This window comes from Eretmochelys imbricata, chromosome 6, assembly GCF_965152235.1.
Source record: "Eretmochelys imbricata isolate rEreImb1 chromosome 6, rEreImb1.hap1, whole genome shotgun sequence".
Lineage (NCBI taxonomy): Eukaryota > Metazoa > Chordata > Testudines > Cheloniidae > Eretmochelys > Eretmochelys imbricata.
In genome coordinates this window covers 41,570,729-41,596,124 of record NC_135577.1, presented here as the reverse complement: position 1 = coordinate 41,596,124, position 25,396 = coordinate 41,570,729, and the positions used below count along the sequence as shown (strand labels likewise).

The following is a 25,396-nucleotide window of genomic DNA, read 5'->3' as shown; positions in this document are numbered from 1 at the left end:
TGTTCCTAGGCTGGAGCCGGGAACTCCCCAGCGGAAACCTTACACCCCGCGCAGCTCAAATCCAGCGCTCTTTGCAACTTTGATGGGGAAACCTGAGCCGCCCTGCAAACGTGGCGATTCAGCCCCCTCCAGCAGGCACAGAGCCTCCCCTGCCCAATAGCAAGCGCTGTAACATCTGGGGGCAGAGCAACCTTTCCTTGCAAACTCTCGCGTGACTGGTTGGGGGGGGGGGAGGGGGAGGAAGGCTGAGGGGCTTGTGATCACAGTCCGCAGTGGGTCATTTGCAACTTGCAGTTGCATTCCTAGGGCTGCCTGGGCGATAGACTCTCAGCAACAGCTGGTATGTTGCAAGGGGTGCTGGTGGCGAAGTACAGCTCCACGCTTGCTGTATGTCCAGAGGTGGGGAGTGCGAGTGGGAGGTGAGGGGTACCAGGCTCAGTTGCTGCATGTAGGGACCGGTACTAAAGGTCTCACGCGTGCCGGTGCTTTTGGAGGTGATGCAGCAGGTTGGATGACTTGATCCATGTGTCCTACGTTGACATTTCGTCTCCCCTGATTCCTTATTCGTAACAAGCTCATGTAGCACTTTTCTCTCCCTTTCTTTCCCCCGGGCTGTGGCGGATCCCGCCTTGCTAGGACCAGAGAAATGGGCTTCCAGGCTGCCTGCTGGTTCGTGCTGCTGCTTTGCACAGGAGGGTCACTCAGCAAACCCACTCTCAGGAAGGAGAGGGTCGTTCATCCAGACCCTCAGCTCAGCGATCAGCTGCACGAAGATAACCAAAGCTTCCAGTATGACCACGAGGCTTTTCTGGGCAAGGAGGAAGCCAAGACTTTCGATCAGCTCACCCCAGAAGAAAGCAAAGAGAAACTAGGGTAAGATGGGCTCCTAGGAGAGGAAGGGAACGGCCTCTCCAAGGAGATGAATTACAGGGACCCTGCCGCATTAATTTAGTGCATAACTTTTTAAAAAAAAGTGGAAGTGAAATGCGGGTATCGAAATAATAATAGGGCGTTGGACCAGCAAGAACCTGCAAGTGTTTCTGTAATTGTAGGCTGGCTGAGCGCGAGCTCTTGAAACCTCACGAGCTTTTACTGGAGAGGGAAATGCTTTCTGTGGCTTACACCCGTGTTGGAACAGCCCCTAGTGTAAGGAAATAGAGGCTTTCCCAGCCTTGGAGCCTCACTTACTGCAACAGTGGGAGAGAGGACAGAGGAGGCGTGTCCCCCGCCCCAGGAAGCGCCGATAACGTGGCAGAGGGGAGGTCCCGCTGTATCACTGCATAGTAGGGAAAGGATTATTTCAGCGGAAAAAGAGCTGGAAGAAGCTTCAGAGACAAAAGTTTCAATCTGTCTTTCTCTTTGTGTTTTTGTAACGGAAACTTTGTACCAGAGCTAAGGCCAGGCGCGAAGGGTTGTGTGGCACTGGTCAGGAGTGAGAATTAACTCAAGTGCCGCGGGGCATTATGCAGAGCTCGCAAATCTCTCCATTGCAAGAGATCTCTGGGGACGGCCCAGGAAGGGTTTGCTGAGTGACCGGGCTTTCTCGAGCCGATCTCCAGTGGCTCTAGTCATTTCAGAGCGCTGCCCATCCACTCCCAGGGGAAAAATTGCCTGCCAGAATTGAACGTTACAGGGTGACATGTGTTTGACCGCAGCCTCTCCTCCCCGAGCCCACATTGATTTTACAAGCAAATGCTGAAAACTCAAGGCTTAGTTTCACTCTCTCTGTTTAAATGATCGTTTCTCTTTCTCTCTCCCAGCTTCTCTGGCCTTGCACTGAAGTGCCTCTTCCTCCAGCTGCTGATAGCTACATGCAGCACTGCACCAAGTACTAGATCGACTGTACTATTCAAGCATGCCTTCTCCCATCCCCTGCGTGCACTGCTTGCACCTCCCTCTGCACCTGCTCCCCCTTGTCCAGTCCATTTAAAGTGCAGCTGTTAAAGTCAGGCTGCTGGCCTATTGCGCTTACTGTGTCAGTCCTCACTTTGCATCTCTGTTAACTGTCTAAGCTTCCTGTTCTCACTTTTGCTACCCTTTACAACTTGCCTGTTGGTGACTTACAATTAAGGCTAAGATTTAGTCATCAGTATTTTTAGTAAAAGTCGTGGAAGGTCACAGGCAGTAAACAAAAATTCAGGGCCCATGACTTGAACTATATACCCCGACTAAATGTTGGGTGCTCTGGAGGGGGAATCTGGGGGTGGCCCTAGGATGCTGCTGATGGGAGGGGGTGCGGGGAGGAGGCGGCGTGCAGCCTGGGACAGCCACTGGTGCTGGGGGGGCAGCGAATGGCCCGAGACCACTGCTGGGGCTGCAGAGGGGCAAGACTGCCCCAGCAGCAGCCAGGGCGGCTGGCCTGGGAGCCCCTTGGGCTGTTCGGGTGGCCCTGAGGTCAGTCGCACCCGCTGCTGCAGAAGTCATGGAGGTCCCAGAAAATCATGGAATCCATGACAGACTCGCAGCCTTACTTATAATGTTGCCCTCTCCCCTTGCTAACTATGGTAGCTTTGTCCACCTCTCCCACAGCGTGCCTGTTCTTTCTTCCACGCTGCTCCTTCTTCTTGGGACATGCTCCCTGATCTAGTCCATTGCCCTCTCATCCTTCTGATCCCTCCTTAAGACCTACTTCTGTTCTGACATCTATAGGATGGGTAGGTTTATGGCAGTTGAAGAGAGCTGGTTTTATTGATTTAGTAAAGGAAAAACATTTTCATATTATTTTAAGCCTCAAGTTGTGCATCACGCTATCATGTAGAACCATATGACTGCATTACCATTAGCCTCAGCCTTCCTCCCCCTTCCCTTGCCGTGTTTGTTATACTTACTTATTGCATCTTATTTCAGATGTGAGCATAAGCTCTTTGAAGTAAGGACTGTCTCGTATAGCACTAAGCACAGTGGGTCTGTGATCCTGTTGAGTGATACTGAAATACAAGTAATAATAGGTGCTGTAACAAAAATATTGAAAGCATAATTATCATAAATGGGCAACTTGTCCAAATTATTCAAAGGCCTGGAATTAGTACTCAGTACTCCCAACCTAAAAAAGCAAACCATCTCTCTGACTCACATATATTAACATCTTGGGCTTTCTTAGTTTAAACTGGAATCACTTTTAGGCCTGGGCTACATTTGAAGGTTATTCTAGTATAATTATTGGTATTAAGTTATATATGGGTGCCTTATGCCAGTAGTTATTCACCTTCCCATATAGGAATAGCAGTACAGGTGTAACTGGCCCAGCTTTCTTGTGCAGACAAGCCTTTACTACTTTTTCCACAGAAGGAAACAGGAGCTCCATGTAAGTATATATAAATAGCATGAGGTAAATTTAATATTCTAAATCAACACAAAGTGAAATTCAATTTTCAATTATTTCCGTTTTCACCCCATGTATCATGTAGAGGAGATGCAGACAGGCACATGTATAAATGCACTAAACCAGCCCTACAATAAATAGCATACTAAACAGGATACCCAGCAATCTTCAGTCTCTCTCACAAGAATACTGCCAATGCATTGTGGGGATTGAGGGGATAATTTACCAATGGTCGTGGTGGATTCTCCATCACTGGCAATTTTAAAATCAAGTTTGGAGGTTTTTCTAAAAGATCTGCACTAGGGGAGTTTATGGTCTGTGTTATGCAGGAGATCAGACAAGATGATCACAAAGGTCCCTCCTGGCCTTGGAATCTATGAATTCCAGAGTTGTGGTTCCCCAGATGAAGAAGGCCCTGCCTCGCATACTTTCTAGATTATACTCGATGAAGTTCAGCATCACCAAACCATACTGGGATGCAGGGCAGCAGGCAGTCTTTCAGGCATTCTGATCCTATACAGGATTCCATTACCAACACTTAGTCATATTAACTTATCACCAATAAAAAGCAAGAACAGCACTAAGCTGAGGACCTGAACTCTGGTCTCTGGCACATATGGTTCATATTATGTCCATTTTAAACTGAGCTTCAGTTAGGATATTACACCTCTCCCTTTGTTTGTCCCCTTGGACACAGAGATCTGAGGAACAAGAAAGTGTACTGGAGTGTTGCTCAATGACTAAATATCACCTAAGGTAGGACAGCTTCCAACATGCTTCTCCTGTCTCCTACTGTCCATACTGCCTGGGTTTTGAAAGCTCAATCCAGAACTGAGTGCAGCCTTGAAAGAGGAAGTTCCACAGTTTAAACATCCATGAATTAAATGTGGAAATACAGGAATACCCTAATACAGAGATGTTTGAACCATCTTTTCGTTTGTCCACCTCCTCCTCCCTAGTTATTTACATGTTGGTTTCTTTAAAATGGATGATGTTGCCATGCCTTTTCTAATCTCTACTGTTCTCATTTTCAGAATCAGACGCACCCATTGCTCTTTGATTTTCATCGCATTGTTGATCGTTAACCATTAGTGTAATTTGATTCTGCACCTGCCTTTCTTTGGCAGCATCCAAGAGTCTGTACAATATTTAAAGAAAAAAAATCAGCCTTGGTATCTCAAATTTCAGACTGCTCTGGGGCAGGATGGTTTGTGACTTCCTGTCCAAGCAGAATTTCAATACTCCCTGATAAAGAAAACATCTACTGCATTTTTGCTATCAAACAAGTCTCTCCCCAACTCATCTGCCAACAGACTAACTGCTGCTTGCCCCCAGTGCATTTTGGGTAGCTGGAGGTTTGGTAGATGGACTCCTGGCCCCCTGTTGTGGGGTTCAGACTCTTTTTTTCCCCAATGATGGGAGAATTCACAGGAAATTCTCATAAGCGTTTGCATCACTCTATATGAGAGTAAGATGCATAAAGCAGAAATGGAGCATAAGCTAATCTCTAGGGCTCCAACTTCAGCTATAATTACAGAGGCATAGTTTTGCTTTTTGATTGATGGGTTATGTGGAGTAGGATGCCTTCTAATTCAGTCATTTGTCAGATTTGTCCTGCATTTTGGGGCCCCCTGTCGTTGGGTTTGTTTCACAGGAAATCCACCACTGGTGAGGAGGTGTGATGGGGGTTGCAGGGAATCCATGAAATAGATGGTGGCACACAGGGAGCTTGTGGGAGGTAATGGAGCGATGTAAGGAATCCTTGTTGTGTGCAATGTGCTTGGCCTATCAAAGCCACAAAGAATAGAATTTAATGTGTGTCACATACTTAAGGGAACATTTGGCCTGATCCAGCATTTCTGAGAATGGTTTTGCTTATACTCCTGGGGGAATTCTGTGTCACTGCATATGCACAGAATTCACGTTCCCCGCAGATTTCTTTGCTTCCCTGCAGAAAAATGACTTCTGGTGGGGAAGCAAAGGGAAGCCCACAAGAGTGGTCATGTGCCTCTCTCCGGCAGCACAGGCTGGTTGGTTCGGGTGCCTGGAGCAGCTGATAAAGACGTAAATCACCACTGGGATGTGTCTGGGAGGGCTGGGTAGTCGTGCATGTGAAAGGGAGAGAGACACTCTGTCCCTCTTGCTCGCTATTGGGGCATGCTTGCAATGGAGAGGCAGGGCTTTGGGGTGTTTTTGAGGAGGTAGGCATGGGGCAGAGCAGAATGTAGCAGCCTGCCTGCTTAGTGAATTGTTCCCACTGTCTTTATGAATTCCCCCATGAATATAAAACAGGTGTAAAAGGCTCCTTTATGTTACCAGGACAGGATGGCCTTATAAATGCTTATGGTGCTTTAGTAATTAGAACTGGTCTAAATTTTTGGACTGAAAAAAGTTCCTATCAAAATGTGCTCCATGAACAGTACGGTACTTACCTTTCTGGAGCCAATATAAATTGTGAATTTGATTCCCCAGCCCTCACTTGCTCTTCAGTTTCTATGATTTAACACTGAGTGAATGGCTGCATATATTTGTTGACTAACAACTAGAAATAAAGGGTCAAACCTAGCTACATTACTATTAGACAAAGGGGGTTTGGAGATTTCCTCCAGTGCTCCCCATTCCCATTCTTCATCCATTGTATTGTATGTTAAATAATTTACCAAAATAATTGAAACTTGCATGATTATATTGCATTATTTTGACAAATAAAATGTGCAGAATTTTGCAGAATTTTAAAATATTGTGCGCAGAATTTTTCATTTTTTGGCACAGAATTCCCCCAGGAGTATGCTTACCAGCATTTTGAACAGTCTCAAGGTGGAAAACACATCACAGGACACAAACTGTGCAAATAAAGCCTCTAACGCGATTGGGCATTTTTAGGCCTTTTGCTGCTTTTCACACTTTTGATTAAAATAACTTTTGCAACAGAAGAGGAACTTTAAATATTAAAAAGATGCTTATTATTAAATCAGAACAGAAAATACCTTATGCTTTTTAATGCTAGGATCCCCTGCAGCTTTGGTCACAAATGGTATCACTTTTCAGCAAGCTGTTGGCTGTAAGGAGGAGGACAGATTTAATTAAAAACATTATTTTTAAACACTTTTCATTCAGCATAAAAATATTCAGGACCCAACTCTTTAAGGAAACCGAGTGCAGCTTCTTTAACAAGTAATTCTCACACAAATGAGATGGGTATAAACATAACAAAGTCTGCTGTATACCATTGATTTATAATGGAAACACTTAGGCCTGGTCTACACTTAAAAATTAGGTTGACATAGCTCTGGCACTCAGAGGTGTGAAAAATTCACAACATTGAGTGCCACAGTTAAGCCAGCCTAACCTCTGGTGTAGACAGCATCAGGCTGAGAGAAGAATTCTTCCATCGACCTAGCTACTGCCTTTGCGAGGGGGATTAGCTGCAGTAACAGAAAAACTCCTTTTGTCCCTGTAGGATGTGTCTACACTATGGCAGTACAGCAGCAGACCTGCTGCATTGCAGCTATGCTGCTGTTGTGCCTGTATTGTAGACATGGCCTAAAAAAGCCAGGTTCTGCTGCTGCTGTCACACAAAAGAGAGTTGACTAATATACTCGAAACTTAGGCTCATCTACTAGTGAAGAAAAATTTTCTTGGTGGGGGGGAAAAACCCCCACAGATAAATAAGCCTTAGAGTCATGTAGGCATTCCAGGCCAACCCAGTGATAAAACTGCTGTGTAGTCCGATCCTAGTTTGATAAGACATTCAGGTCTGTTGTTTATTGGTAGCAAGATGCTTGCTGAGCTTCTGACACCATATATGGGCCCAATGTGGCAAATCTTGCTGCTGTGCACCAGACCCAGGCCAGAAGCCAGCAGTAGGCACCCAATCCAGCAACCGGGCATACGCACAAAAGGCTGAGGTTCAGAATCCCTCGCCTTTCAGCTCACATTGTAGCTGTGAGTTGTCTGGCCCATCCTTGTTTCATCTCCAAATGTCCCCTCTACCATATATGTGCAAGGTTCTGCACTTGCAGGTTCTGTGCACTTTCTGCGTGTCCCTCCAGATTTGCCCTCCCTTTGTACAACAGAACTGAACTGATTTCACTGCTAAAGAGCTGGGGGCAGGCTGTTCCCCAAAATGCTTATATTGAACATAGGTCCACTGAGGTTTATATGCTGGGACTATATGCGGTTTGGTGCAGCAAGCCCTTTAGCCTTGAGAGAAAGAGGTTTTTAGTTTTATGGGCTTGTAGGGACAGCTTAACAAGTATTGCATATAATTTTGGTTCTGTAGCATTGTGGCTGTGAGACCTTCTCTGAATTTTCACTTTGTTAAAGAATTAGCCACTTCAAATGGGTCCACTACAACTTCTGTGTTTGAAGAATGAATTTTAGCTGCATTGCAAAGCAGTCAGAAGGCTATTGCTCGCTTGCCACATCATCCTTAAAAAGACATAAGACTTTGTTTCTTACCCACCTTCATTTTAGTAGGAAGCAGACATAGGTCATCTAGATCATTAGCAGAGATGCAACTGAGCTAGAAAAATAGAAGAATGCACTTGAGGGAAAAATAAACAATGCTGGCTACAAGCAGCACAGCTCTTGGCTCTGACCAGTTCTGGAGATACCAAGGAAGTGTTAAAAATAACAAGAGGGTAAAATATTTCCTCTGGCAGAAACATTTCAGTTACTTTTAGCATTTAACAATAGACCAAAATGTCAGCCAGCTCACTTAGGTTGAACACATTGCGGGACAACGATATTGATGCATATGTCCCATTGTGGTGTCAGACTTTCAGGGGAGATTCACTGAGGGATACATACAAAAAGGAAAGGCTGGCTGATCAGGTAGCATGTTCTTTTCTATTTCTCAGGTGAAATTTAGCAGCCCCTCTTTTTGCCCCCTTCAGAAAAGTCTTGGTTATGAATGCAAAAGACAGACTCTGCATGTGTCTGAACCCCATGTCTGTAATGAGATCTGTAAAGATGTAATGTGCTACAGATCCAATGATGATAGCAGATCAAACACATCATTGCTGAAAATTAAATAAAACCCATACTTGGTATTGAACTAAAGTAGCTCAGAAAAGAACACTGCTTTAGATGGAGAGCAATTTTCTGCCCTAAGTGGAAGGAGCAGTTATAGGGGCAGACTCACCCATCCCTTTCTCCATAAAAGATCCTACAGAATTATCGAGTCTTCATTGACCGAAATGTCAGCCAACTCACTTACGTTGAACTCACTGTGGGTCAATGAAGACTCGATAATTCTGTAGGATCTTCTATATTGCTTGGTGGTGGCTGAATTAAATAAAGCCAATCTGGCAGCACCTCGCATCTGAGACTTCAGTGACTACTAATTAACCTATTTCAAGAGCAGGAGGCCCGCTTTTCCATTGACCAGTGCCCAAAGTATACAAATACCAATAATAGTTTTCAAATAAATCTTGCTGGTGCCTCTGTGGTCTTTGGAATATGCTTTATGTCATAGGATTTTAGTGGCCATCCTGCAAATAGTTATGGTCTTGGGAGGACAGAGGTAATGAATGTTATGAGAAAGAGAAAGAAAAGATTGTAAAGGGATTTAAAGTAAACTTAGTTCCTGGGCCAGAAGGTAGCATCACTAGGCTTAATTCAAGGTGGTTTTAATGAAATACTGCTGGGGAAAAAGTTTAGGTATAGTAGAATATAATATCCCTTCAGAAAACACATTTCTCTTGCTTGTCATAAATACACCATTAACTGATAGTTCTCTCCTATAAATATATCCTAATATAAATTGTTTAATGGAGCATTTTTCTTTTTTAAGGTTCCTTAGAGGCCTCAGTTAAGCAAGGCTGTTAACCAGGGGCTTACCTTTAACTTGAAGGCAATGGGACTTAAGTATGTGATTTGCTGCTTTCCTGATTAGGGATTGACAAGGCATATGCTTAAGTGCTTACTGAATCAGAGCCTGGGGCACATTTTCTTTAGGCTTTGTCTACACTGGCACTTCCTCGACAAAACTTTTGTCATTCAGGGGTGTTAACCCCCCCCCCAACGACAAAAGTTTTACTGACGAAAAGCACTGTGTGAACAGCGCTTTGTTGGCAGGAGCGCTCTCCTGCCGACAAAGCCGCTGCCGCTCGCTCGTAGGGGGGTGGAAATTTTTTGTTGGCAGGAGAGCTCTCTCCTGCAGACAAACAGCATCTACACTCCGCAGCTTCTAATGGCACAGCCATGTTGCTAAAAGCTGCGTAGTGTAGCCATACCCTTAGCTAGTGAACAAGATGCAAAGAGCACAGTTCTGCCCTTAGCAATACACACACAACTTCCATTGACTTTAATGGGAACTGTGCTCCTGAATCTGAGAGCAGAATTTGGCTCTTTTGAATCCTACTTTAAATATTAAGAACACTAAAAATAATATTTGAAAAAAGGAAAAGACCTGACCAGTGTTCTTCATAACACACATTGCTTTTAGTTATTTCTTATTTAGTAAAGGTACTATTCATTATTCGTACTGTTTTCTTTTTGCATTTTTTTCAGCTTGGAATGTAAAAATAAACACATCACCTTCACATTTAGATTCTCATGCACTGGCAAAGTTGTGGTCTCCTTGCAGGTATAAACAGAAGGGGTTTCATAGTGTTTTTACACTGTTGAGTGTAATGGAGAGATTTAAATATACTGCAAATGTTTCCCTACAAATAAACCTCTGGTGAGAGCAACGTATAGGCATAGATGTGTGTAAGCGAGATGTGTCAGAAAGCACAGAAAAACCCAACGGCTCACTACCGTGCCATTGAGTTGATAGAGTAATGAAATACCATCTCCTTTTTTTAATCTGTAAGGAAAATAACTTGTGGAAAATTTATTTTGGGAGAAGCTAAAAGGTTGAGGGAGTTGCCCTCTTTGCATAGTTTGGCAGCTTAGCTTTTGACTACAATAGAACTTTGCTTAGGGCCTGATCCTGCAAGGTGCAGAGGTTCCTGAGAATTTCTGAGGCCCTGAACTCCTACTGACTTAGGGGCTCTCAGCACTGCTCAGGTGCAGGCTTTGACATCAATGGGCAATAGTGACTGGAGACCCATTGCAGATTACTCAATGTGATGAATTAGTGACAGAGGGCAATCCTGCCCCTGCTACAGAGGGTCTCCTGGCAACACAGTTAGTGCAGATCCTCTCTGTTTCCCCCCCAAAAAAAGTGGGGGGCAAGATTGGAGGGGAGGGGCTGTGCAGGTGTTGTGTATCCTGTGCGCTGCACAAAGCCCTGTGTAGATCATCCAATCCTTATACCCTCTTACAAGGAGACCACCCAAGGGAGTGCAGACACTGCCGTAGGCTTCGGGCTATAGGAACCTCCACTGTGCAAGATGACAGGCTCTCTATGGCCTGGCGGGAAGATACGTTCCGCTTAACAGCTCAGCATGGCCACTGTCTCTGGACACCGAACAGAAGATTTGCCCCTATGTGATCAGACAATAAAAAAATTTAAGGACAGTACATCACCCTGTGTTCTTCGGTCCATCAATTTTGACAATGATAGTTCAGTTTTAATTATTGATGGCAGTGTACTAGCAAATGTCCTATAGTATATTCTGTAAATGTAATGAAGCCTTAGTGATAGGGCATCTCTCTACATCTTTGGCTGGTACCTCTTTGTGGAGGGAGGGCAGACACAGTCAAGGTCTCATGTAGATTAGCAAAGCTGGACCAGCATGTACATTTTATTTCTTTTTACCAGCTGTTAAAGGTGTGTCTCTCTTTGCAGGAAAATTGTTGATAGAATAGACGATAACAATGATGGCTACGTCACAACAGAGGAATTGAAAAACTGGATTAAGCGAGTGCAGAAACGCTACATCTATGAAAATGTGGCTAAAGTCTGGAGAGATTATGACCTAAACAAGGATAACAAAATATCCTGGGAAGAATACAAACAAGCCACGTATGGTTATTATCTAGGTAAGATTAGTCAAAAGGCAACATTTTAGGTTGGAATTTTCAAAAAAGCCTTAGGGAGATAGACATGAAATTTCAACCAAAATCACTGGACACAAGCACATAACTCTCTTAGGAGATTCTAGTCTCATATGAAATTGTAAATTAACATAGTTCAAAGATCAAAAGTTCCTCAGTTGTGCATTTGAAAAATATAGCCAATCTGCACCACGGTCATCTTCTCTATGCATAGGGATTTCAGGAGGGGACAAACAAGTGAATAAAATTTCAAAGCTAAATTAAAAGCCTCTGCTCCTATTAGTAAACTAAGGGAACTGTGTTGTTATTTTTAAACCTTTATTTTAAAAGGAAATACGTTGAGAGACTAGTAAGTATTTGCTGCATTGTTTCTCTGAAGTTATGGTCTGGATGCTAAAAATTTATGTAAGGTCTAAATAGAATGTAATTATTCTGTCAGAACATGCCACAGATTATGATTAATTATAAATGGAAACCCCTAAAGCAATGTTTATTTGAAAGACATGATTCTTTTCTTCTGTCCCCATGGAAAACTTAATCTGATGTGTTTGATATGACAACAGTTCAACAGTTGAGTTTTAGTGTGTTTCACGTACAGATATTGGATGGCATATGTTGGGGTCGGGGCGTCTTGGTCCAGTTCTTATTGGGCAAGTGTCCACCATTGAAACCAGCACTTCTGTTTGCAGTTTCAACAGCAAGGCTTTGGATTGAGGGCCTGATCCAAAGCCGACTGAAGCCAGGTCCTGAATGAATATGGTTCTCTTCTCCTTCCAAGATAGATGTGGACCCTCCATCATGTGGCTGATACATATTTGGGTGGGGTGAGGGAACTTGTGCTGCTACAATTGATGCTCCAATTCTCACCAGGGCCATAAACCCAAGCCCCTTCATAAGCACTGAATTCACTCTGAAAAGTTAACTCCCTCTGCATTTAATTTTTTAAAATGAAAATGGCATACATATGTTTTTAAAATGATTACACAAGAAAAAAAGTTCATAACTGATGACAAAAGGTTAAATGAGATACAATTGAAATATTCTACTGCACATCTTATAAAAAAAAAGTACAGATTTCAAATGTGATCAAAGGAGACCATCTGAAGGTTCTTTAATTAGGGCAAGTTGTAATCAGAGAGATCCAAAGCACTTGAAGGAAGGTATTGATTGAAGTATATGTCAACATACTGACTTTCATTCTGGGGGAAAAGGCCTCCTACAAACGCAAAGGCTACCTCACACTGCTCTGGATGAAATTCATGTCTGTGCAGAGGGTCAGCACAATTCTTTTGCACCACTTTGATCCCATTTTGAAGGCGTGAGATTCAGGATGTGCCCAGTCTTGTGCTGACTTTCTACACACAGATTTCACCCTGTGTGAGAGCCAAGCTTTAGAGAGCGGTAAATATATCTTGATCTTGTTTTAATGCACAATTAAAATTCACAAAACCGTTTCCCAAAGTAGTCATTTAAAAATCAGATGAGTCTATAAACGCCTTCATTTTGAAATTGTTTTTCAAGATTTTTAATTAGTTTAGTGATGCTATTTTTCTAGAATTCTCATTCGTTTCATACCACTGAGTTTAAATTTCATTGTTTTAAACAAAAATAATTTTTAGGTTCCACCTCGAAGAGAGGTAGCTGCTAAATAAACATTAGTGAGTGTGCCAGTTTCTGAAACCAGATCTCCCTAGTCTCTTCAGTTTTGTTGTTTCTAAAACTGGACAAATTGAGCAGATTAGATTGAACAGTGCAAATTGCTTCACTATACTAAATATTGAAACACCGTTTTTACAGATCACATTAAACTAAACTCACAAAATACTTTAATGTGAGAATTTGACCGTTACCAGGTAGCTCCTAGTCCTGTGTTGCGGGAGAAAGGACTGGCTGAACCCAATGCTATTCACTGAATATGTTTTATAAGAGCTCTGTGCCTTGTGCCTGAAAAAAAACTGTCAGTAATAGAAAGAAATGGAAAGTTTCAGGCTGGAATCTTCCACTGAATTTGAGGATTCTACTCCGTTCCAGATTTGCAAAAGTATGACAGACAGCAAAAGTGTGGGTAAAAAAGGTGACATAGGCAGGCGCTTTCAAACTCATTCTCAGCACAGCAGCCATCTGGTCAGGCAGAAGCTGTGGGGAAGACAAGAAAGTTCTATTCAAGTGCCCACAGAATCATTGCTTAAAAAAAATTGGTACAAGAGACTTCCCTTAAAACCAAAACTAGACCATCTGACAAACCTAACAAATATGAATGGAGGAACAAGAATGGATGGCTCTGAAAGGAGAACAGGAGAAGGAACAGGCGAATCATTCATGATTAAGGCTATGATTTTTGTCATGGACATTTTTAGTAAAAGCCATGGACCGGTAACTGGCAATAACCAAAAATTCACAGAAGCCTTGACCTGTCCCTGATTTTACTAAAAATGTACATGATAAAATGGGGAGGGAGGAGGATCCAGCACCCTGCCCTGCTGTGGCTGGGAGCTTTGCGGGATCCCCCCTGCCCTGGGACTGAGGAGTTCTGGGAGATTCCCCCCTCCAGGCTGCAAGCTGTGGGGGACCCCCGCATCCACAGTGACTGGGGAGCTCCGGGGTTCCCCTGAACCCATGGGGACCTGCCCACAGCAGCTGAGAAGCTGTGGGGGACACCCCCCATACTCACCCATGGTGGCTGGGGAGCTGCTGGGGATCCCCCACCGCCCATGGGGACGGACTCTGGGAGTCCCCTGCCACCTGCGGGGATGGGGGAGTTCTGGGGATTTTCCCAATGGCAGCGGGGACTGGGGAGCTGCGGGCGATCCTCTCCTCGCCCGTGGCAGGTGGGGAGATGCAGGGGACCCGCCCCTGCCCACGGCAGCTAGGGAGCTGTGGGGCCCCTGCTGCTCTGGGCAGCAGGGGCATCCCGCAGCTCCCAGCTACCACAGGAGGTGGGGGTCCCCTGCAGCTCCCAGCCACTGCAGACTTAAGTCACGGTTTCCGTGACTTCCATGACCAAATCATAGCCTTATTCATGATGTAGGAATTGGAGATGGTAAGGATTTTTTGCAGGCCAATTAGTTTAATCTAATCTAGGCATTTTATATTGCATTCATCACTGTGATGCTGGATGGCTGAGATTTGCAATATAAAATCTTTGATTTCTTTTTAGAGATACTAGATAATGCTTTTCTTTTTTAAAAAAATAACAAACCAAACCAAAAAAGATAAGTGAGCTTTTCTAAACTGCTCACATGTCGTTAATAACCTTTAAAAGACCAGTGGAATCCTTACACAATCAGACTTGGGCAAGACATCTCTTCATGCAGGAACACAAGGACACGGTTAATTTTGTGCTTATCACAGTCTTGAAGCTGCTTGGCCCAGACATAAAGGATTTCACAGTCAAAAGCTCAGAGTAAACAGAAACCAATTCCCATCATTGAAAAATGTTATCAAATCAAAATTTGCTTGCAGAAACCTGCACTGGGGACTCTTAAGTGACACAGACGTAAGAGATAAAGACTGAGTGATAAAAGCTTCTGGGTCAACAGATTGATGCAGAACGACTTCCATGGAGTTTGAATCGGGCCCTAAACACTATAAGACACACTTTCAGCAGGAAGGGGCAAAGGTGGCAGCACTATACCCTGCTAAACAGAGGAACCTACTTCTCTAAATCCTGTATATTCTATGCAACAAGATCGTGTCAAAAAACAGAACAAACACCTCCCTCCTACAAGCTGGGATACAGACTCTTAACTACCTTATCAGCCCTATACAGCAACAGCCTAAAGCTCTGTACAAGACTTAGCAGATACGTAGTTAACCTGGATCTGAACGACAGTGATTGTTCGTGGACCTTAAGAGACTCTTAATTTCTTAGTTCATGGTAAATTCCACTTGTCCACCTGTAGACCACAATTACTACTAAACTGAGCCAGTCATTCATAAGCACAAACCCTGTGATCACAAACACACTTTAATGGCTGGCCATGAATTTAAGATTTCATAAGGGAAATCCTGACACTTTAGCAGCCATCCTGACAGTGAACTATTGTAATTTTAGAATCTTGCAGGATCTAAGTATTTCAGCAGGTTTTTCTATACACGATCATTGCAGTGTATGGAGACAATGCAGCAATATTTTCAGAGACGCACACTTCTGAGATTGTCAAATTAATTTCTAGAAAATCCAGAAGAATTTCAAGATGCGACTGATCAACACAGTTTTAAAAAAATGCTGCCCAGGGATGAAAGGCGATTCAAAACTGCAGACCTAGATGGAGACTCAGCTGCCACTCGTGAGGAGTTCACTGCCTTTCTTCATCCGGAGGAGTTTGAGCATATGAAAGACATTGTCGTCTTAGTAAGTAGAGTAAAACCAATTGCATTCCCTTTGTTTTTATTCCTCTGATGAGCCTTGATGCACTTCCCTAAACTTTCATTGAAGGATTTTAGAAACAGGCATGCACATAAATAATAGCCAACCCAGGAACAGAAAAGAAAGTGCTTCATGGAATTCATTTCTTTTAGGGCTTGTCTACACATAGAGTTGCAGTGAAATTAATAAACTGAAATAGGACTCTTATTTAACTAGAGTTTAAAAAAAAAAAGGAATAAAAGTATCCATGGCACCAACTTTCACCGGAATAGCAGAGTTGTGAATAGAATCTGATTTATATCTGTTGGTGCAAGTTTGTATATAGACAAGCCCTTACTTAAAACTTGGAGTTGGTGTCTAGATACAAGAGTGATTGGTGCCACCTAGATAGTTTAACAGCAAAGTGGCCAAATCCATTCATACGCATGGAATTTCTTCACTCTGACAGGAGATCTGGGCATTCCTTTGAATACGAAACTCACATTGGAGTTGGTCAGTGTCAAGATTTCTGTGTACCAGGAATACTAAAGGAGGCCATATACCAAATGTGAAATCTTCCAAAAGGGCAGTGAGGATAGCCAAACATGGTACAATAACTCAGGATTTCCCTTAGGATTTCAGTTTTGATAATTTTGAGAAGTGGCACGCAATAATAAAGACAGCTATTGGAATTTTCTGTTATTTCTTGATCATTTTGACAAAAAAATGTTTTCCAGGAAACATTGGAGGACATAGACAAAAACGAGGATGGTTTTGTGGATCAAGACGAGTACATTGGTAAGTGCTGGAATGGAGTTGACTCTCCTTAACATTTAGCACAAGTACTTTAGAAATCTCCACTCCACCAGTCCATCCCCTCAAATCTAAGTCAATTCTTATATCACAAAGAAGAGCACCTCCATGCCCATACTCCGTCATTCTGAACAAGGAAAACCAAATAGTTTCTTTCAATTTTAGGCATATAGTGACACCTATAGCAAAGGTTGCCTAATGCTTTCCATTATAAGACTCTGTTTTTAGTTTCTTATAACTTTGGCAAACCTAAATGGTGAGGGCTGATTTTTTTTCCATGCCCGATGTCTGCCTAAAAGTTGTGTTGTCCTCTTCCCACCCCCGGGGAAGTCAGCTAAAATGGTTCAGCCATTTCCAAGGAAAAGGTTAGAGAAAAATGTTGTTTCTCCCATGTTAATTTCCCCCCCCCACAACTGTTTCCTTGTGACGCTCTAGTCCTTTCATGTTTTGGAGTGAAGACTTGAAATTTGGCGAGGGAGGGGTGGAAAGGGTCAGCATCTCATTAGAGATGTGCCTTTTGCAACACCTGTGAAAATATGGCCAAATTACAAGTCTCTGAAGAAAATCACAGTTCACATATGCTCAGTCTTGCTAGCATTTGGCAACTAAATTCTCTGAAGATTCCATCTGCGCTGACCATGCTTCATCCTCAGGCAGTTCTGCTCAGCTGCCATCCCCATAGTAACTGATCATTCTCCACCTTTGGGCTGCAGGGGTTGAGCTGGGGGCAGGTTGTTCCTCCCAAGAGCCTGGGCTCCCTGCTGTGATGTCAACGCTTCCTTGTTGGAATCCAGGCAGCATGGAGGAGCCTTCCTTGAGTGCAGAGGGAACGCGAGGGGGAGGAGGCAGAGTGAGTAGGCAGAGGAGGGGTTGACATGTGGCAGGGAAGTGGATTGGAGCAGGAGCAGAGGTGGGACATGATATAGAGGTGGGATAAGAACAAAATGCTCAGTGAGACAGGAGCCAAGGATGGAAAATTGTGTGTGTGCGCGGTGGGGGGGGGGAGAGCAAGAGCTGGAGGGGGAAGGATACAAGCAAGTTGGGGATTGTTGGAGGTAGGGGGTCTTGGCAAGAGCTGGGTAAGGGGCAGAAGCAGAGGGAGGAGATGGAAAGGAGACAGGGAAGGGACACAAGAGAAGGAGCTGGGGAAGGCCAGGAGCGGGGGTTGGGGACTGGCAGCAGAGAAACAGGGGCAGAAGCTGGGCAGGGGCTAGAAGCAGAAGAGAACAGGGAGAAACTGGGGCAGAAGAGTCTATAACCGTTAGCAAACACTCCCTTACAGAACTAGAATTGAACCTTTTATTTGAGTCTCATCATTCCTTTGCTGTCTAGCAAATAGCTGTGAAACCCGCTGAGAAAATGGGCCTCTCCATTCTTTCTAGTGCCCAGTCCATATAAGATAACAGCCTTCTACTGCTACCAATTAGGACTGTCGATTAATCGCAGTTAACTCACACGATTAACTCAAAAAGATTAATCACGATTAAAAAAATAAATCAAAAGATTAATTGCAGTTTTAATCGCACTGTTAAGCAATAGAATACAAATTGAAATGTATTAAATATTTGTGGATGTTTTTCTGCATTTTCAAATATATTGATTTCAATTACAACACAGAAGACAAAGTGTATAATGCTCACTTTACAGTGCAAATATTTGTAATAAAATAAACTAAAGAAATAGTATTTTTCAGTTCACCTCATACAAGTATTGTAGTGCAATCTCTTAAACCTGAAAATGCAATTTACAAATGTAGATTTTTTTTTTACATAACTGTACTCTCAGACAAAACAATGTAAAACTTTAGAACATACAAGTCCACCTAGTCCTAATTCTTGTTCAGCCAATCGTTAAGACAAACACGTTTATTTACATTTACAGGAGATAATATTGCCCACTTCTTATTTACATTGTTACCAGAAAGTGAGAACAGGCATTCTCATGGCACTTTTGTAGCTGGGATTACAAGGTATTTATGTGCCAGATATTCATATGCCCCTTCATGCTTTGGCCACCATTCTAGAGGACATGCTTCCATACTGATGACGCTTGTTAAAAAAATGTGTTAATTAAGTTCTTGACTGAACTCCTTTGGGGAGAATGGTGTGTCTCCTGCTCTGTTTTACCTGCATTCTGTCATATATTTCATGTTATAGCAGTCTCAGATGATGACCCAGCACATGTTGTTCGTTTTAAGAACACTTTCACTGCAAATTTGACAAAATGCAAAGAAGGTACCAATGTGAGATTTCTAAAGATAGCTGCAGCACTCGACCCAAGGTTTAAGAATCTGAAGTGCCTTCCAAAATCTGAGAGGGATGAGGTGTGGCACATGCTTTCAGAGTCTTAAAATAGCAACACTGTGATGTGGAAACTACAGAACCCGAACCACCAAAAAAGAAAATCAACCTTCTGCTGGTGGCATCTGACTCAGATGATGAAAGTAAACATGTGTTGGTCCGCACTGCTTCGGATAGTTATCGAGCAGAACCCATCATCAGCATGGACACATGTCCTCTGGAATGGTGGTCGAAGCATGAAGGGACATACAAATCTTTAGCACATCTGGCACATAAATATCTTGTGATGCCAGCTACAACAGTGCCAGGCAAACGCCTGTTCTCACTTTCAGGTGATGCAGTAAAACAAGAAGTGGGCACATTATCTCCTGCAAATGTAAACAAACTTTTTTGTCTGAGCGATTGGCTGAACAAGAAGTAGGACAGAGTGGACTTGTAGGCTCTGAAGTTTTACATTGTTTTATTTTGAATGCAGTTATTTTTTTGTACATAATTCTACATTTGTAAGTTACACTTCCATGATAAAGAGATTGCACTACAGTACTTGTATGAGGTGAATTGAAAAATACTATTGCTTTTGTTTTTTACAGTGCAAATATTTGTAATAAAAACAAATATAAAGTGAGCACTGTACACTTTGTATTCTATGTTGTAACTGAAATCAATATATTTGAAAATGTAGAAAACATCCAAAAATATTTAAATAAATGGTATTCTGTTATTTTTAACAGCGCGATTAATCATGCGATTAATCAAAAAATTTTAATTGTGCGATTAATCATGATTAATTTTTTTAATCGCCTCATAGCACTACCACCAATTATTCTGTTAGCTCAAGTAGAGGACAGTGGTGTAGCTCTAAAGATCCCAATCCTGCTGATGATGGGGGGTGGGGGATTAGTATGGTTCCACAGGATGGAATTTTTGGTTTTTCAATTTTTACATTTTTATAAACTTAAGAATTTGCATTAAAAATAAACGGTTACCAGGACATTAAGTTTGCAAAGGCAAGCACTCAAAAGTTGTGAAATACCTGAATTAAAGGTTAGCTGTGCACCACTCTAGTGGCACAAAGGGAGCAGAATGGGAAAGTAAACTGCAGGTCTGTTCCTGCAAGTTATTTTGGTCAAACTTCAGGCACCTTTGGGTTTTTTGTTTGCTTTCTTGCTCTTAGAGCCAGGAAGGCACAGTGGTAGCATAAGACTGGGGTTCAACTGTACAGGATGTACGTGTTACACTTGTGAAATGTCATGCTGAAGCTAGCGTCTCACTCTGCCCCTTTGTAATTTATTTTTTTAATCAGGAAAGTCGCACCATAAAAGCATTGGACCAAACTCAGATAAAATCTTTCTGTTTCTAATGCTACTGTAAAGATTACTTCATCACACACAATCAAGAACAATATCCACACCTTAATTAATGGTAGGGGGTTCTATTCCTTGAAATTATATTTAGCCTTAAGATGTGAATGCTTTTGTCTGATTGAAATAACAGAGCAGCATAATTTCCCCAGTAATTTAAGTTTATTCAGTGACACTACCTACATATAATTACAAGGTAGTTGTCAACATTCGTTACCATGTGAATGCTGGTTCCTCTTGTCTCCTATAGATAGGAGCATAGAATGTTCTTGTCACGACCACCTCACGTTGGCAAAGCTGATAAAATCAAATTGACAGGACGTGTCAGTTGCTTCAAATAAACAACGTAACTCTTGTGCGCTTGCACTTATTAGAAAATAAAATAAAGAGTAACACTGTGTAGTTCTTGAAGTTTTCTTGAACAGTTGGGAAAATCTGTGCCTAAATTATTGTATATGCTTTGATTAGACTAAATAGAGTAGTATTTTTTTGTTGTTCTAAACAATGGCTATAGTCCGTCATACCCACATTTTTGCTGTGTGTAGATTAAAAACAAACAAACAAAAATTCCCCACAGACATTGCACAGCTTGTGTTCCCCCCCCCCCCCATCAAGGGCCCAATCTAAAGTCAATTGAAGGCACTGACCCTTCTCCACTGACTTCAATAGGCTTTGGAGCAGGTCCCAAGAAAGTTTAGAAACTAAAAATTCCCATTTGTGTTTATAACACCTAGACAGAGTGGGCCAAATTCCCACTAAAATGGGCATACGCAGTTCCATTAATGTCCTGGGAGTTACGCCCACTTATGGCAGTGGAGAATCCAGCCTCATACAGTACATGCATGTGGTTTTTATTGCTAATTTTGGACCAAATCCTCAAGAGGGTTGCACCTGCACCTCCCATGGGTGAAACTGGCCTCAAGCTTAGCCTGACCTAGGAACATGTGAACAATCTTGACAACCAAAACCACATTGGGCTGCGAGCAGAGGCCACAAAATAGGTTTCAGTTTTAAATAGGACAATGGTAGAGGTGCGGGGGTGGGAAAGAATGAGCCTCGCTGAGAGGGGGAGTTGATTGGTGTGCGAGTCCTGATGGGAGGACCAGGGCAATGAGCAACAGAACTGATCATCCGCTGTCTATCACAAGTTGTTTCCCTAGCCCAGGTCGCCGATGAGTGAGCTGTATCATGTCCATAAGGTGTGGTTTCCACACAGTAGGTACCTCTCTGATGTACATCTACTCATGCTGCATCACAACTCTTCTAATCCTTTCCTAGTATAGCGCAGCCCCTTACCTTCCAGCGCAGTTTGCTGCAGTTTGTTCAGTAGTCCAGGGCTAAAAAAGGAACGTATCTACTCAGCTGTATTTCTCTTACACAGAGACTTCCATAAAAGCAGGACAAAAGCCATCCAGTTCCATTTAGCAGATTTTTGTTTCCTTAAGTTTCCCTGCACCTTTTATTCCCTCATCCACTCTCTGGTTGTATTCTGATGTTATCGACAAAGACAGTTGCTGGCAGGGACAAGATGCAATGCTGCTGTGGGTCCTCTCCCCCTTCCCCAGTACATCTGAGCTCATCTTGGAAGAGCGTGAGTGCAGATTAAGAGAGGATCCTGAAGAAGAGCTATACGCCTTGCTTGTAACCTGGGTAAAAAAAATCACTAGGTGAAGACATTTGGGGCCCATTTGCTTTTCAGTTACAGCTGGGACTGCCCATTAACTTAAGTGGCATTGCACAGGCATTCTAAAAGGGGGATATGAAAATGGCTAAAACTAACAATGGTGAACCATTTGAGCGAAGCAAGGTGCATATCCATGTGCCCATTCCTTTTCCACCTATGCCCTGCCCCACACAACATACAATACCTCTGTGCAAGCTATTACTGTGATACTTCTCCTACTAGCCTGCCTTCATTTTGTGCACAATTTGCAAGCTAAACAGGACTTTGAAACCTTTTGTTTCCCCTCCAGCTGATATGTTTGCACATGAGGAAGGTGGACCAGAACCTGACTGGGTAATTACTGAACGTGAGCAGTTTTCTGATTTTCGGGATATAAACAAGGATGGGAAGATGGATAAAGAGGAGATTCGGCACTGGATTCTCCCACAAGACTATGATCACGCACAAGCTGAAGCTAGGCACTTAGTCTATGAATCGGATGTAGACAAGGTACTCATTGCTCTGGTATATTTAATAAATGTTATATTAAGAGTTTAACTGGTTCCCTTTACGTAGTGCTCAGCCAGCAAGAGATGATTCTTAATGACTTTTCTTATTAGTACAGTCTGAGTAGAACTAAAGATGATAAAAATGATTCTGCTCGTGCCTTACTGCAACAAAATAAATTTGAGTTGATAAAAGTTAGAAACCAAAAGGAATAGCTGATAAAATGACTATGAACTCAGGTAGGCCCACTGGCTGACCAAGTGCTAGAGAGCTTTCCAACCTATGTCCCTACACCCAAAAATTCTAACAGATTTTTCTCTTTTGAAATGGACATGGACATTTATGTATTAAACTGGACTAAGAGATAAATAGGAGAGAGATGAAAAATAGAAGACTATAAGAAATAAGACAAATTTGCAGCTTAAGATCTGGCCCATCCCTTCTGCGTCCACTATGACCGGGGACTAATAATTCAGCAGCACCTGGTTAGGAGCCATTGCTCAGCAGGATTGTTCCCCTCTCTCAACCCTGCTGATGCTCCACTGCTGGAGTTTGGAAGATCAAGACTCCCTTATATAGAGCTGAATTTAGAAGGATTTCCCTTCAGTTGTTAAATGTAGGTGATCATCATCACCAAAAACAAACAGACAAAATATTTTTCATATTAATAATCAAAAAGAAAAAGTTAAAAACACAGGTGAGGTTGCACAAGTAGAGGAGTGGCACACTCCTACTGCTGAAAGTTCTGTGTAGGAATCAGTTAATTATGAAATACTTTGAGTGAAATGCAGACCTTAGTGAAATCAATGGGAGTTAGGCCATTGACTTCCACTAGGGGCCAGCATTTCACCCACTGTCTGCAGCCTCTGGAGAATTTTCTCCTACTTGGCATCTCGGAAACCTGTACTGATGTTTCTTTTACCTGGTATTTAAAATGTTCTAATAGAGACTTTTTTTTTTTCCTCCCAGGATCAAAAGTTAACCAAAGAGGAGATTCTAGAGAACTGGAACATGTTTGTTGGCAGCCAAGCTACCAATTATGGGGAAGATCTCACAAAAAATCATGATGAACTATGATATTTTTTACGACTCAGTGTGGCACAGACTGTTCAGTTTCTCACCACGTTAATGAAGTCACTGTGGTTTTTTCTGGCTGAATAACTTACACCAATATGTTTTTAACAAAGCAGCTTATTACCTCAGAAACGGGGTAGAAATAGCCTCTAACTCTGCACCCTTAAATGCAAGAGCTAGTCACTACAATTTTATTTTAAGAACCCCCTCACTGTTCTGAATCGATTGCAGTATCACTTTGGGAATGAACTTCTAAGATTTAGTTCTTAGGGCTCATTAGAAGTTTTTCACATTTTCTTTAAATACCTTTGTTTTTCCTGTAGGGAAATGCAGTTTTGATCAGGAAGCAACTTATTGAATGTTTAAACAGATTCTGAGTTTAGTATTGTGTTGTTTTTTTAAAAAATAGTAACTAAGAATTTAGAACTGTATTCTCCCTTTCCCATGTAAAGGAGAGATCTTACCTGATAAGAGCCATGGCCTTTTTTCCTCCATGCTGTAGTCTTTCTTCCTGGTTGGGTCCAGAGGTGCTGAATGAATAAGACCTCTTGGAATACAGACATGTGCACCAGCCCTATAGATCTTAACCACTTGAGTGCAACACCTACAACTAATCACTGCCCCCAGTTCCCTTTCACTAATCAGTAGCAGCACATCTGTCACACTGGCTGTCACCCCACAGTTGTTTTTTGATGAGGACAATAGAGTCCATGCTGACCATTACTACTACAGAGGTAATATAGGATCATTGACAAGAATTATGGCACATGGACCTTTGTTTCCAACTCATCCCACGCTTTGTACAAGAGACACACTCCACTTTTACTATGTAGGGCCTTTGCTGACTCATTCATGTCATGTGGAAAAGAAATGAGCATCTACCCTCTGGACCCTTCTTGAGCTTCTGGGCCTTCTGTTCTCCTCTGTGCTGCATCAGGGATGCATGTGGTTTAAAGTGCTGGTTTGTATATACACACACACACATTTATATCACCAAGTTGTACCATAGGTGGATGATTTTCCTTCAGAACAGTAAAACTTCCATATGGCTGCATTTTTTTACTGGATAATATGAGCTGTTCTTTTTTATGTACACTGTGGGTTTTTTAGCCCCTGTACTGAGTTGACAACATGCACAACAAAACCATGACTTTCTTTTTGATACTATGAAGGTGCAAAAATGTTAATAGAGGAGTCATGTGGGAGGGGGAAGTAAAGACAGGAACCAATGGCAAGCTTTTAAACTGTAGCTCCAAAACTGCGGTCTCCAGAACACAGGTAGTCCATGAAGCACTTGCTGGTAGCCCTCAGAGAGCTGGCTGGGGACATGCCATGGTTCCTTCTTGTTTCCAGCTGATAATGTATTTTTTAGCTTCCTTTAGTGTGATTTATGTTCCATGTAAACAATTGCTATATTTACCAGTAGGCTGTAATTGGCAGGGGAATTTATCTGCACATGCGTGAATGGCAGGAGAGGCATCCACAAGACATTTCCTCTAGGATGTGTGCTCCGTGTTTTGAAAAAAGCTTGAGAACCCAATTTTAAACACTGAGCAGGGTCATTCTGCTGGTGACTCCACATTTGGGGATATTATTTTTGGATGCAAATTAATTTCAAGGCCAACTAAAAAATTAAAAAGTGATAATCTAAGCCAGAGGGAAAGAATCCTTAAAAATACATTTCTGCTTTGAAAAGTGACTAATAGTGACTGTGTAAAAATGGTACCTTTTTACTCAATGGTGTATACACCTTGTTCTGATCCTCTACGTGTGGTTGAATTTCTCCCCATGTGCATATTCTGAATTATATCTGCAGAGTTAAAACAACAGAAAATTTGTGCTCCTTTTTACTCCAGTTGGCAATGCAGAGTCAATGCAGCATTGGGAGAATGAGCTGGAGTCTGTTCTGATGTATGAATTATCATTCAACAGAATTGTCAACTAAGTTCCAACTGTAGGCTCAAATGCTTTCTTCGGCTATAACCATGCAACTCCAAGGTATTCAAGGCAGGCACGGGGATCACTGGGTGTGTAATCTGCCTTGCATAGTCATACACT

The 25,396-nt window shown here is 42.5% G+C and overlaps 1 protein-coding gene across 1 annotated transcript; it reads left to right on the top strand.

The window, feature by feature from the left end:
• The first annotated feature begins 269 nt into the window (after window positions 1-269).
• RCN1 (reticulocalbin 1) lies at window positions 270-25,183 on the top strand. Its single transcript, XM_077820118.1, has 7 exons — window positions 270-340; window positions 637-873; window positions 11,064-11,257; window positions 15,448-15,626; window positions 16,358-16,418; window positions 22,068-22,267; window positions 23,234-25,183. Exons 2-7 carry the CDS (start codon window positions 647-649, stop codon window positions 23,339-23,341), a joined length of 969 nt encoding a protein of 322 aa, XP_077676244.1. The 5' UTR covers window positions 270-340; window positions 637-646; the 3' UTR covers window positions 23,342-25,183.
• The last annotated feature ends 213 nt before the right edge of the window (window positions 25,184-25,396 follow it).

Bases quoted from the DNA above. Each gene is read 5' to 3' on its own strand.
- RCN1 (XM_077820118.1), top strand. From the start codon at position 647: ATGGGCTTCCAGGCTGCCTGCTGGTTCGTGCTGCTGCTTTGCACAGGA. The intron at 11,258-15,447 runs GTAAGATTAGTC...ATTAATTTCTAG, and splicing joins CACGTATGGTTATTATCTAG to AAAATCCAGAAGAATTTCAA. The intron at 15,627-16,357 runs GTAAGTAGAGTA...AATGTTTTCCAG, and splicing joins TGAAAGACATTGTCGTCTTA to GAAACATTGGAGGACATAGA.